Genomic DNA, 13,101 nt, shown 5'->3' with positions numbered 1-13,101 from the left:
ACACAATGATGTTGGCTGTTCTTAAAACCTGGAATTCTTTTAATAGGGAAGGCAAATATTCTATTCCAAATGGAGCACTGATTCACTTACACCGACCTCTATAGTAGGGGTTGGCAGGTTACGGCCTGTTTTTATATAAAGTTTCATTGGAACATAGCTACACTTATTTGTTTACATACTGGCTATAACTGTTTTTGTGCTACAAGGGCAGAGGTAAGTCATTGTGAAAGAGACCAAAAGGCCTACAAAGCCTAAATTATATGCTATACGACACTTCCAAGAAAAAGTTTGCTGACCTTTGCTCAAAGTTATGAAGTTGCCTTACTGTAACTATTAAACATAAAGGACTGATACTAAATCCTCGCCTGCTTCTTTTACCTTTTAAATTTTGTGAGTATGTGTGTTGGGGGGTGGTGGTGGGGGGAGACAGAGAGAGAGAGAGAGAGAGACAGAGAGAGAGAGAGAGAGAAAGAGCTAGATTAAAAGGTAAGAGAGTCCTAGGTATTTGAACAGAGTTTTAAGCAAGAAAACAGAAGCTAGGCCACCATGATTTTGTCTCATAGTCAAGAACTATTTGTTGTAAAATCATGCCAGCCATAGCTTAGTAGAAACTGCTTTCATTATTATTTCATTATTAACTGCAAATTAATGCCAACACTGTTATGAATAATTTTTTAATATTTCAATAAGATAACTGATTTTATAAACTTCCTTTTAATACAGGTTCTTTTAAAGAATATTTAACAATCAGGATGTAGTTTCCTCTTAAATAATGAAGCCAAACTCAAGTTTTTTATTCTGCTCACCATCAACTGCCTGACCTCTCAATACATAGAGATGCAAGCTCACATATACACATATGTACATGTAGATTTTCAGTGTAAATGGTATGGAGGAAAGGAATTAAAATTAAGAAAGAGATAAATAATATCTCTGGGCTTCTCTCCCAAATATATTTATAGGGCTTGTTTCTTTCAAAAGCATTTTAAAAAATCTTACATATTCAATGTCAGTATAGAATGAAGCAGATTTTCAGGTGTTATATATTAATCCCTAAATCTAATTCTCACAATCTTCAGAATTTGAAAACCAAGATTATCACATGTGGGCTAGTAAATCATAAAAAGGAAACTTAACTGAGAGACAAAAAGCATAATGAGGCTTCTTTTCTGCTCATGAAAGTTTGGTGGTGTTTCTATCTTTAAATATACTATATATAGTCTTAATATTAGAAAGCTTAGATAAAGAAATACAGATGTTTAAAATATTTACTTTTCATGGGATTTTGAACACTTAGAAATCCAAAAACCCTAATGGCAGAATCATAATATGCAAATCATAAAGCAGCTTCATTTGAAATGTTTTTTTGATCACTTCAAGCCATAGTCTGATTTATCATGATTAGCACTGTTGTTTCCTTATTTTAGATACTTAAAAATATGTTAAATGCTAAGGGATAGAAAATATCAAAAACCAAGAATATAAAAGTACAATAAAATAGCAAAAATGGTTTTCTAAAATGTTAATCACTATTTTAAATAAAAAAAAAATGGCTTGATTAAAGGAAATTTCTCAATTTTCTATAAATGCCAAACAAAATAAAACTTGCCCGTTGTACCCCAATCACTCCAAAACAACACATAGCAAGCTGAACTGTATAAAAGCCTATTTCTAAAGCTAATATCTTGCCTGCAAGACTGGGAGGGCTATGAGAACTGATGGCTGAAAGAGCTTTGGAAAAGCCCACACATTCCATGGAGAATACCACTACCTGGTGGGGGCTAGGCATAGCAAAGTGCCTTCCTGCCAAAGAAAGAAAAGAGAATCTGTATTTGGGATAGAACAAAAAAACAGTATTATAGTGTATTTCAAAGCAAATAAAAATTTTAATAGTACAATATTTAAGAAAAGCACACTAGACAGTTCTAATCATTTATTATACAACTTAAATGGAATGGTGCACCGAAAACTGCACCGAAAACTTTTTACTGTATTTTCACCATAAAACTATTTGTTGATGCTTTAAGAAAATGGTCCATAACAAGAACTTTCCAAAGCTAACTAAATAAAACTGTAATTACATTTGAGAAAGTTACAATTCAAAAGTTTCAGTCTTTTTAAAAAAATATATAAAAAGAAAAAAAACTAACCAGTTAAAGCTTTTGAGTGTGTCTGTTCTTTGCTGGGAACATGAGCACCTCCACCAAATACAGCAGACCACATTTTTTCATTTAGAGGATGAGCCACAATCCGAAATAGTTCATTACTAGAATGTGTTGCCAGGCCATGAATGAAGAGACTAAGGTACACTGCTGTGAGAATCTCACAGAGCAAGATTGTTAGCCCTGGCTGGGCTTCCTCACCAGAAGAATTCAGAAGCCGAATTAGAGAAGTTATTCCTAGAACAAACAACAATGAAATGCAAAAATTAAAAAATTAACTACATTTTCTCATTTGAAAATTTCAGGGCATCAGGATTAAATATTTTCTTCCCTAGAGTCACAGACTAGTAAAGGTTATTACAACTAATGAACAAAAGTTGAGTTCTTTGTTCAATTTAGAGACACAAATGAAAACCTGCAAACTAACTCAAATCTGATAAAGATAAACACAAATTAATCTCAATATCAAACGGTAAGAAAGCTAAAATATCCCATTGCTATAATTGAAATAAAATGAAAACCTTAATAAGTTTTATAAAATTGCTTTGTCATAACATGTTTTTCTATTATGGCAAAAACAAAATTTTAAATGTTACAACAAAATCCTTGAGTTATTTCAGTATAATGATTTCAAGGAAATACTGTTAAGTAATTGTATAATCTGTAATGACTGGTAAATACTGAACTAGTATCAATTCTAGCAATACTTAATAATGATTTTCACGCTGCAATATAAAACCAAATCAGCTTTTTAATCATCTCACAAAGTTTCAATGATGCTATCAAAAAACTCACACGTAGATAAATTATTTACCTGGCCACTGAGCAGGTGATGTATTGGGAGTTATTGCTTCATCTAAGCTTCCTGTTTTCAAAGAATGTCGGTGGGGAAGCAGTACTGTCTGATATACCATTCCTGTAAACTGATTTGTTTGTAATGAACTAAGAGAAGAAAACAATACTTGCATCTGTGATGGATTCCACATGTAATATTTACATGTTTCAGATCTTATCTCTATGGTACTTTAAAATACACATTTTTATTTATTAATTATACTAACATTACATCTAAGAACTGTACTCTATATAGTCTAGTGCTATATTATAACAAAGTGTCCTTTAAATGTAATCATACACATAATATACACACTTTCTAAATTGCTAAACACATGACAGCTTTTAAATATATTTATTTAGTGAGAGACATAGAATCAGTACAAATGAGAAAACTAAATCACTATGGACCACTAGTAGCAAGCTTGCTCATGGGACTTTAAAGCAAGTTTATGTGGTTATGAACAAAGTCAGTTTATGTTCAATTTGTTATGTAATGCTAGACTACCACAGACCAGGCACTGCATCAGGCACTAGGCATACAATGAAAAACGTGATTTCTGCCCCCATGACATTTACAGTCTTCTGGGGGAATTAGAAACAAATGAATAATTTTATCATGTTCTTTTTAAAGATGAATCTTTGAATAAGGTGCTATGAAAGCAAAAGAGGGAGTATTTCATGCAGTTTGGGAGTAAGCTTCCCCAAATAGATGATACTTTAAGTTAAGGTTAAGTAAACAGATGAGTGAAAAAATAGCACGCAGCTTGGCATAAATTACGAAATCACTCTGACAGAATATGGTACTAAGAAATTCGTTAAATCCTATCAGAAATTCCTATATCAAACATTAAGTCAATGAATATTTAAACATAGCACATTTATTGGTTAAAATCTGTTTTGATTGGTAAAACTCATTAATCATAACATTTTGATATATTTGTAAATAGTTTTTCTTGGTTCACTATCCAGTTTTAAGAAGGCAGAAGAGCAACAAAAAATTCTCCTCCCTGCTACCGTAAACCTATGGAAATAACAGGTGAGAATAAAATAAACTTACGAAAATAAAGACATACTCAATAACAAGAAAGCACACTCTCAGAGGAGTAAGGTCAAAGAAATCAAGGTGAAGCTACCTTGAGAATATAAAACCAGAGTGGTAAGATGAAGCCACCCAAGGGAGAATTCAAACACATAAGATGATCAAGGCAACCAAAAATCAACAATAAGGAAGGCTGACACCATATAAGACACCAGAAACTCATAAAAAGACCTCATACTGAGGAAGCAGACTTAAAAGAACATTAAGGAAATTACTTTCTACTTAGAGAGGTAAAAAACAATCATGAAATAAAAACAAACTGTCAAAATTAAAACTGGTTATAAAAATGTCAACAAGAAATCTAAATGAAAAACAATTTACAAAACAGAAACTCAGGCTAAATGATAGGACATTGCTGATGAATGACTCAGTGGCTGGAAAATCAAACTAGGATTTCTCCAGAAATGCAGTAAAAAAAAGATAAAGAAAAAGAGCATATGAAAGGAAAGGTGAAAGAAAAATAAGATGGATCCACAAGTTCCAATATCTGTCTACCAAGGGGGAATTATAAAAGAGAAGAGACAATATTTGAAGAAAAAAGTCAGAAAATTTCAAAGAACTAAAGATAGATATAGGAAGGCCCAACAGAATGGCAAACAAGATTTTTTAAAAGCCTAGATACATTATACGGAAACTTCAAGATGGAAAGAGAAAAATTATAAATGTCAACTCTTCTGAACAATTTTTCTCAATTCCTCTAAGTTAGTCATTCCCTTCTCTATGCTCCCTCAGCCTTTTACTATCTACCATTTTATAATATTTGTCATTTATGTACTATTCCATGTTACATAGCATTTATCAGTTCACATGTTTGTCTCCAGCAAAGACAGACCTTAAGAAAGGAAACTTTATCTTATTCAGGTTAAAATTCTCAGTGCGTACTGTTGCTCCAAAGGAGAGGGTAAGCCTACTTACAACTGTGCCTAAGAGTCTCCCCCAGAGAGCTTCTCTGTTGCTCAAATGTGCCCCCCCCCAAGCCCACTTGGAAGATGAACGCTACCCTTCCCCCTACATGGGACATGACCCCCAGGGGTGTGAATCCCCCTGGCTACTCGGGAAATGACTCCTGGGATGAGCCTGGACCCAGCACTGTGGGATTGGGAAAATCTTCTTGACCAAAAAGGGGAAGAGAGATAAAACAAAATAAAGTTCCAGTGGCTCAGAGATTTCAAATGGAGTTGAGAGGTCACCCTGGATGGTATTCTTATGTGCTATATAGATATTACTTTTTAGTTTTTAGTGTGTTGGAATGCCTAGAGGGAAATACCCAAAGCTGTCAAACTGCAACCCAGTGACCTTGATTCTTGAAGATGACTGTATAACTATGTAGCTTGCATAGTGTGATTATATGATTGTGAAAACCTTGTGGCTCATACTCCCTTCATCCAGTGTATGGACAGTTGAGTGGAAAAATGGGGACAAAAATTAGATGAAGAATAGGGTGGGATGGAGGGGGTGGAAAGTTTTGGGTGTTCTTTTTTGCTTTTATTTTTATTTTGGAGTAAGGAAAAGTTTCACAAATTGATTCTAGTGATGAACACACAACTGTATGACGGTGCTGTGAAAAACTGTGCACTATGGATGACTGTAGGGTGTGTGAATATATCTCAATAAAACTGTATTAAAAAAAAGTAAATGAACAATGGAAGGAAGCAGGGGAATGGGACGTTTTGGATGTTCTTTTTTATTTTAATTTTCATTTTATTTTTTGGAGTAATGCAAATGTTCAAAGATTGACTGTGATGATGAATGCATAACTATATGATGATACTGTGAACATCTGATTGTACACTTCAGATGACTGTATGTTATGTGAATATATCGCAATAAAATTGCATTAAAAAATTCTCAGTGCCTCTCATAGTGTCTGGTATAAAACAGTGATAATAAAAGGCTGCTAATTACACTGATGACAGTTTACTTGAGATTCATTTGCCATAAAGATGTAAGCTACAATTTCAAAGATGAAAAAAGCACTTAACACTTTAATCCTATGCTTTTGCATTACTTAAGGTAGACCGCTGCATATAGTTTTTCTAAAGCATGGCATACAAAATCTGAAACTTCATTGGTACTGGATGCACTGTTAAATTTCACAAAAGATACTTACCTGTAGTTATGACTACCACAAAGGCACTGATAAATACAAGCAGAAAGTGAGGCTGCTAAAGTATGCATTACATATACCTGGAAAAAAAAAACAACAAAATCACATTTTTAGAGACCTAACATGACCAGCATTTTAAAAAAGATTTTTAAAAACCATGGATTTTGCCCTTATAAATAAACTATTTCCATATTTTTTTTCTATGAATACTTATTTCTGCCTAGAGAGGTCTCACTCCAGAAAAATTAAAGAAAAGCACCGAGGCCGTCAGCAGAAATTATAAAACACACATCTGACACCTAATTTCTATTTCAAGAAGAAAGCAGAGCAGATGTCATTCCAATAGACCATGAATCATGCTCTAAAGCAACCTCTCTAACTTTCAATCTGCTTTCTCCTCAAAGTATGATGAAGCAAAGACTGATAAATGACAGTTCATCAATGGACAGGTCATTGAAGAATATACTATCACACATTCTAGCTATCATAACAACAATTTGAAGAGAGTGAAATTTTAAGAGAAGGGAGAAAGGATACAGTATGGAAGACAGTAATCAAAAGGCAGTAGAGCCAAACAACTAGGTTTGGAGGATAGGAAAACTCTAAAAACAGCACGGCAAAAGCCATAGTAGAAGCTGAAATGAAGATGAAGAACAAGTATAAACGAGGTAAGAAAGTAGTCTAGGCTATTATTCTTGATCTGAATATGAAGTATGAAGTATGATAGTCTTTTTTAGAGATAAAGATGGGGAATGACAGAAGATCAAAATCTAATCACTATTTTCGCCTTAAATTGTCAATAAAATGCATGGTGTGAAGTTGGCAAAGACAATCTATAGGAAATTGCAAAAATGATCACAATATTTTGCAGGTCTTCCAATTAACATGTACAGTTTATTTCCCCTCTCCCTGAATCCGGGCCGGCCTTGCAACTTGCTCTGAGCAATAGGACACAGCAGACATGATGATTAAATTCTAATCCTAGGCCTCAAGAGGCCTTACAAATTCTACTCGTGCTGTTTTTAAACTCCTTGCAACTTACCATGTGAAAAAAACCTAAGCTTGACCACTGGAAGATGAGAACATATGACCCAGACTTTCCTGTCTGCCCTATCAATTGCCTGCCAACTGTCAGACACGTAAATGAGGCCATCATAGATCATCCAGTCAGCCCACCAGTTGACCACAGAAAGTCCAGCAGAAATCAGTCCATACGGTCCACTCCAGACAAATAGACCAGCCAATCCACAGAACCATGAGCTAAACACATGCTGGTATTTTAAGCTAGTAATGTTTCAGAGTGATCCTTAAGCAGCAAAAGCACGGTACACCAGAGTTATCAATATACCAGGATTAAACTAGAATTAAAGTTAAATATGGAATAGATTTTGGCTAAAACAAACACTGATGGAAATTAATCTTCCAGCTATATAATAAGCACTGTAGGTATTTATACCACAGAGCAGCAGGGAAAAGAAGTGACAAAATTAAATTACAAGCAATAAGGTTATCCAAGAGGATAACATTTTGGAAGGAGAGTCCACAACTAGGCAAGCAGAAAATCAGACTGGTATGATATCATAACCTTTGAGGTGGGCAAGACCCAAATGATAGATTCATGAGGACAAAAAAAACCAAACAAACAAAAAACCAAAAACCTCCCAGAGATATGCAAAGACAGTCAAATGTGGTCATACTGTAAAGGATTTCAAGATGCCGAGAGAGTAAAGATGAAACATGAAATGCGATACTAATGGTAGAGTGATGATGGACAAAAAACATGCTATAGTTGATTAGATAATTAACTAGATGTTAGTAGTTCTGCATCAGAATCACCTGAGGAATTTCTTAAAAACACACATTATCAGGCCTCCCTCTTATAGACTGATTCAATAAATTTGAAGTGAAATTTGGAATCCAAAATTTTAACAAGCACTACAGGAGATTCTGTAATAGCTGGTTCACAGACTGCTGCCTCGCCTAGAGGAATGACAGGGGCAATATAACTGACAACATCACCCATAAAATATATAATATTTTAAATATTAACAAAGAAAATATTTGTTTAAATATTAGATACATTTATAACCAAATATTAAGTTTCCATCACTAAAAAACAAAACAATCAGCATTTTGGCTAAATGTACTGCCAAAGGAATCACTCATGTGTCTATACACATACCTTATTACTCTTATCTTAATGAAGTGAAGATGAAATAACTAGCATTTTGTTTAAAAATAAAAGTACTCTACTGGTTATAAGTACTATAAGTAAGATGAACCTGGTCTGTAAACATAAGTTTTCTTTGATCATAATAAACATAAACTTGGAAATAAAAAATCACTATGTACAGTCTGATGTTTAAAGTTGTTTTTTCAAAAAGCCTTAACACTTATCTTTTAGTTTACTGCATACAGATAAATTAAAAGCTTGAAACCAAGCATACTTACTTTATTGCTTTGGATATCAGGATGGGGTGGTGAATCAAAGTTTATTATGGCATGTAGAATATCATGTGTTAGATTACTAAGGTGCAGTAATGGATTGGCAACTACTGTTTTGCCACTGGCTGTACAAGCAAAAAGGAGAGGTACTGAGGTTTGCTCTGACAGAGGGCTAGGAAAAATTGGTTCTTGTGTTTCCTTAAAAACAAAAGGGAACAAAAGTTAGTTAACTCTTTATAGTTAATAATCCTTATTACTTAAGTAATTCAGGAGTCTCTGAAAAAAACTTCAAAAAATTAAAAACTGAAAGCATAATAGAAACTTCCAAAAATGATGGAACAACACCTCTCTTGCAGTAAGGAGAAGCTTATCACCTCACAAGGCATTTATGTAAGGATGTGGAGTATGAATTCAGCAGGTCATAAAGGCTTAATATGAATTGTCCTTAAACTGTAATAAATACACAACTCTACAAATTCACAATAAGAAGCATCAAACAAAAGGGAACATTCCTTAAAGTAAATATAATGAGGAAAATCATCAATTATGATATTAAAAAAAAAGTATCAAAAACTATTTGATACATACTACTTTGACTGGCTATCATATAATTACATACCTGCTGAGATTCTTGTAAAAGCAAAATCAATTCCATTCTTACAGATGCAAGCCCCCCACCATGGGATCCATGTAGTATGCAGTAACTAAGAAACATTCTCAGGAGTGACTGATACTTCAAGAGCCACTGTCTTCTTTCCTGAAAATTTTCTCTCAGTTGTCTCACTTTTGTTTGGTGAAGTAAATCTTTAGCATCTTCATTTAATCCGAATTCATCTCCATTTTCACTAAAGGCAGACTGTAGTCCTTCAGCATCTGAACAATAGTCACAAGTCCTCTGAAGAGCTATCACCTCTTTTTCAAGCCAGTTGTATAATTGGTAACGCAATTTTCCACCATCTATTTCATAGCCAGTAGACAAAGTACGAAGTTCTACTGTGAGAATCTTTAAACATGCTCTAAATTTTAACTGAGCTGCAATGATATCTTCTGATGGACTTAAAATGTCATTTTCATCTAGTGTGCTGAGAGATTCTGTGTAATTAGAACTTATTTCATCTAATTTTTTACCTAATTTTCTCTGTGTAGGGTTTATTTCTTTCATTGAAATAGGGAGATCCTCATTTTCTTCACTGTTATCACTATCCCATTTTAACTCTAAAGAGTCATCCTGAAACATAACACTTGGTTGGCTCCAGTCAAAAGAAAGAGTGGAGTTTGATTGCTTCTCTGAGGAACCTTCTGAGGAAGATCCAAAACCATTCATGAACGACTGTGACCAATCAATAGCAGAAGACTTATCTTCCCTTATATCCAATGTTAATGGAGAAGAGAAACAGTCGTTACTAGAATCCAGAAAACTAGAAGCTCTACAAAAAGGTTTTGTCCTCTTGATGACTTTGGGCATCTTTGATAATACTTCCAAAGCCAGCATGGGACAGCCAGCTTTTAAATGAGCACAGGCAGTAGTAAAAAATAATCTTCTTTCATTTAAATTAATTGTTCCTGCTAGTCCACTTTTCCCTGTTAAACTCATTTGTGTAGAAAATGCATCAGAAGATCCAAAATGACGTCTAAGCAAAAGAGGATGTGTTCTTAGATAATTGTAGAAATTAAAAACTGCAGGATTACAGGCCGACATCATGGCTTGATCTGAAAGTAAATTAATTTTATGAGCCAAGAAAAATTCTTCAAGAGCTGAATTAGGGGTCTATATCTTGTATAGCCCTTAAAAAAAAAAATTCCTACAATTGCACCCTTACCTACCTGGTCTTTTGATAACATTTTATTAACAAACCACGCTAATCCATGGCATTAAATAGTCAAGGACACATTTGTAATGAGTGTTGTAATACAGTAGGAAAACAATATGTTGTTTTCCCATCTAAACAACTCTCTTTGGATAATATTCTGTAATTTAAAACATCCACTTATACACTGTTAGTTTTTCTCCTACTTCCCTGGAAACTCCTTCTCAGTTTGCTTTGTTAATAGATGCTCCTCATTTTCCCTGCCTTTGAATGTTAAGAGTATCCAACGGCTCAGTTCTTAACCTCTTTTCTATCTACCATCCTTAGGTGAACTCATACAGTCATGGCTTTAAATATCATTCTACATTCTTATAACTTGGAAATTTCTATCTCTGGCCCCAACTTAACTACACTCCTATATCCAAAGACCTTCATTATATTCCACATACAGACTCTTGCCTAAGGGTCTTTTTATTTAGTGTGCCCTTGGATTGTACTACTCTTTACCAAGATATCTACATTGATTACTTGCTCATTTAGATCAGGTATCTGCTCAAAACCTTATAGAAGGGCTTCTCTATATAAAAGCACCTCAGAAAATCACCTCCTTTCCCATCTTATTTACCTACTGCTAGAGCTAAAAACTTGGGAGTTATCTTCAACTCTTTTTTCTTTTATATTCCATATTCAATTCAGTTCAGTCTAGTCAACCTTCAAATTATATTCCAAATCCAAGTGCTTCTCTCTGCCTCTACTGCTATGTCCTGATCCAAGCCATATTACTTTTGTAATGTTTTTCTAGAAGAAAATAGTTTTAACTCATTCTGAAAATATTAATCTGAAATCAACATACATTATTTGACAAGAATCTGTGCAGGCATAAGAAAATGGCTGGCTGGAAAGGGCCCTTTCTTCTGATTCTTTATTAAAAGTAGGTCAGTTTGGAAATCTGCAGCTCAGCTTTCTCTTAAGTTTAGAAGGTATGGCACATGATACTTCCTGCTTAAAAGATGCCATATGGAAAGTCATGATCTAGAAGCTTTTCCAAGTGCTCCAAATAACATGATGTACTACATCAGCTACCAGACATAATTCATTTCTATCTATGGAAAAACATTTGAAAGGAAAATACTCATTTTTTACATGAATTCATATAGTGAATTTCATTTTATATTTTCCTCTAGAAAAGGTTTAGCAAAGAGAATTTCTAAACCAAAAGGTGGAAATAGCGTTGAAGAAGGTTCATTTTTTAGAAAACCCTCTGCACCTCACTCTTCTAAAGAAGAATAAACAGTCAAGGTTTTATTTAGCTTAAGATTTTCTAATTATATTACTTCAGTCAACTTAGTTTACTCTGAATACATTTTTACTATAAAATTATGAAATTAATTAACAAGAACAATAACTCCCACCAAAGAGAAACAAAAAACTTTATATCAGTATCTATGCAAAATATTTATATTCAAGTGTGGATAATATTTATGGACAATAAGTCTATTTCATAAAAATAGAAGAGCCTAAGTCCTTGGTTTTCAAAGGATTAAATTTTCATAAAAAATAATTACTGTATATATAATAGCATGTCCCCAAACTAAACCACAAATTCTTGGACAATGTATTCAACTTGCTTTGTATTACCTTCAACACCAAACAGAATGTTCTGCATCCAATAAGAACTAATAAAACTCTTAATCATTAACATCTTAGAAGTGCAGCTTACCATCATCCTCTCTGATAGGTTGCTTTATTAGGGTTTCCAGAGCACTGCTATAGTCTTCCAAAATCCAATAGGCCATACTTCGAAGGAAAGGATCATAATGCAAATTTATAGGAGAATCAATTCCCAAAACTTTTTTACGTAATATAGATTTATAAGTTGCAGATGTATCAAATTCTGATTCATAAAGTCTTGCTATTACAAGAGCCAACTGAATGTCATTCAATTTCTCAAGGCATACCTTTAAAAAAAGAAATATTATTTATAAATAAGCAGGGGATTCATTATTGGGTAAACTCAATTTGATTCACTAATAACTAGAAGAACACAAGGCTTTAATTTACGTTACAAATTAATAAGCAGGGATATAACAAAAAGCCGTTGGATACTCTTAACATTCAGAGGTAGGGAAAATGAGGACAAAAACAAAAAATATGCTGCTTGCTTTAGTAAATCTACTTGACAATATCTATGATAAAACTTGCAAATGTACCTGTTAGTGCTAAATGTATATTTGTAAAAAGAACTGGCCTAATGAGGAAATGGTGGATAATTCTTAATAGCATCAGTTCAAGTTATGTATTTTGTTTTAACCCTAAAATTGAACTCTTCTCATCTACCCCAAGCAGATAACAAATAGTGTTTCCAAATTAATAAGTTTTTTCAGTTGCTTGTATGAAACTCTGAGCAAAAGGGAAATTTTGAGGTAGAAAGGGTACATCAAGTATTCATAATTGTTTTCAAGATTTACTGAGAAATAATCAGTGAAGAATTTTCTTAAGGTTATACACTAAAAACCAGATATGAGTGCATAATAGCCTCATTAATTTTAATTCTGTTTAAATACCATTCAAGCTAAATGCAACAATTTTTATAGTCTATAAATATTAGCCTTTGCTACTTCAATTATAATTAGGTTTTAAAAT

At 33.5% G+C, this 13,101-nt stretch overlaps 1 protein-coding gene across 8 annotated transcripts in view; it reads right to left on the bottom strand.

Moving 5' to 3' along the window:
- DMXL1 (Dmx like 1) overlaps positions 1 to 13,101 on the bottom strand; it is a 211,726-nt gene that overhangs the window by 102,250 nt on the left and 96,375 nt on the right. For 4 of the 8 annotated variants that reach the window (XR_005211487.1, XM_037802218.1, XM_037802220.1 and 1 more), the window contains exons 23-29: positions 12,179 to 12,416; positions 9,270 to 10,360; positions 8,657 to 8,848; positions 6,209 to 6,285; positions 2,977 to 3,104; positions 2,151 to 2,399; positions 1,690 to 1,803 (exon numbers count right to left, since the gene is read on the bottom strand). Coding sequence is in view for 7 of the 8 variants with exons in the window: in XM_037802218.1 (XP_037658146.1) it covers positions 1,690 to 1,803; positions 2,151 to 2,399; positions 2,977 to 3,104; positions 6,209 to 6,285; positions 8,657 to 8,848; positions 9,270 to 10,360; positions 12,179 to 12,416 (2,089 nt within the window). In the remaining variant the exon portion in view is untranslated. The remainder of the gene's footprint in view (positions 1 to 1,689; positions 1,804 to 2,150; positions 2,400 to 2,976; positions 3,105 to 6,208; positions 6,286 to 8,656; positions 8,849 to 9,269; positions 10,361 to 12,178; positions 12,417 to 13,101) is intronic. The other 4 variants (XM_037802223.1, XM_037802224.1, XM_037802221.1 and 1 more) reach the window with 1 other exon arrangement.

This window comes from Choloepus didactylus, chromosome 13 (assembly GCF_015220235.1).
Source record: "Choloepus didactylus isolate mChoDid1 chromosome 13, mChoDid1.pri, whole genome shotgun sequence".
NCBI classification, from domain to species: domain Eukaryota; kingdom Metazoa; phylum Chordata; class Mammalia; order Pilosa; family Megalonychidae; genus Choloepus; species Choloepus didactylus.
This window is presented reverse-complemented; position numbering and strand designations above follow the sequence as displayed.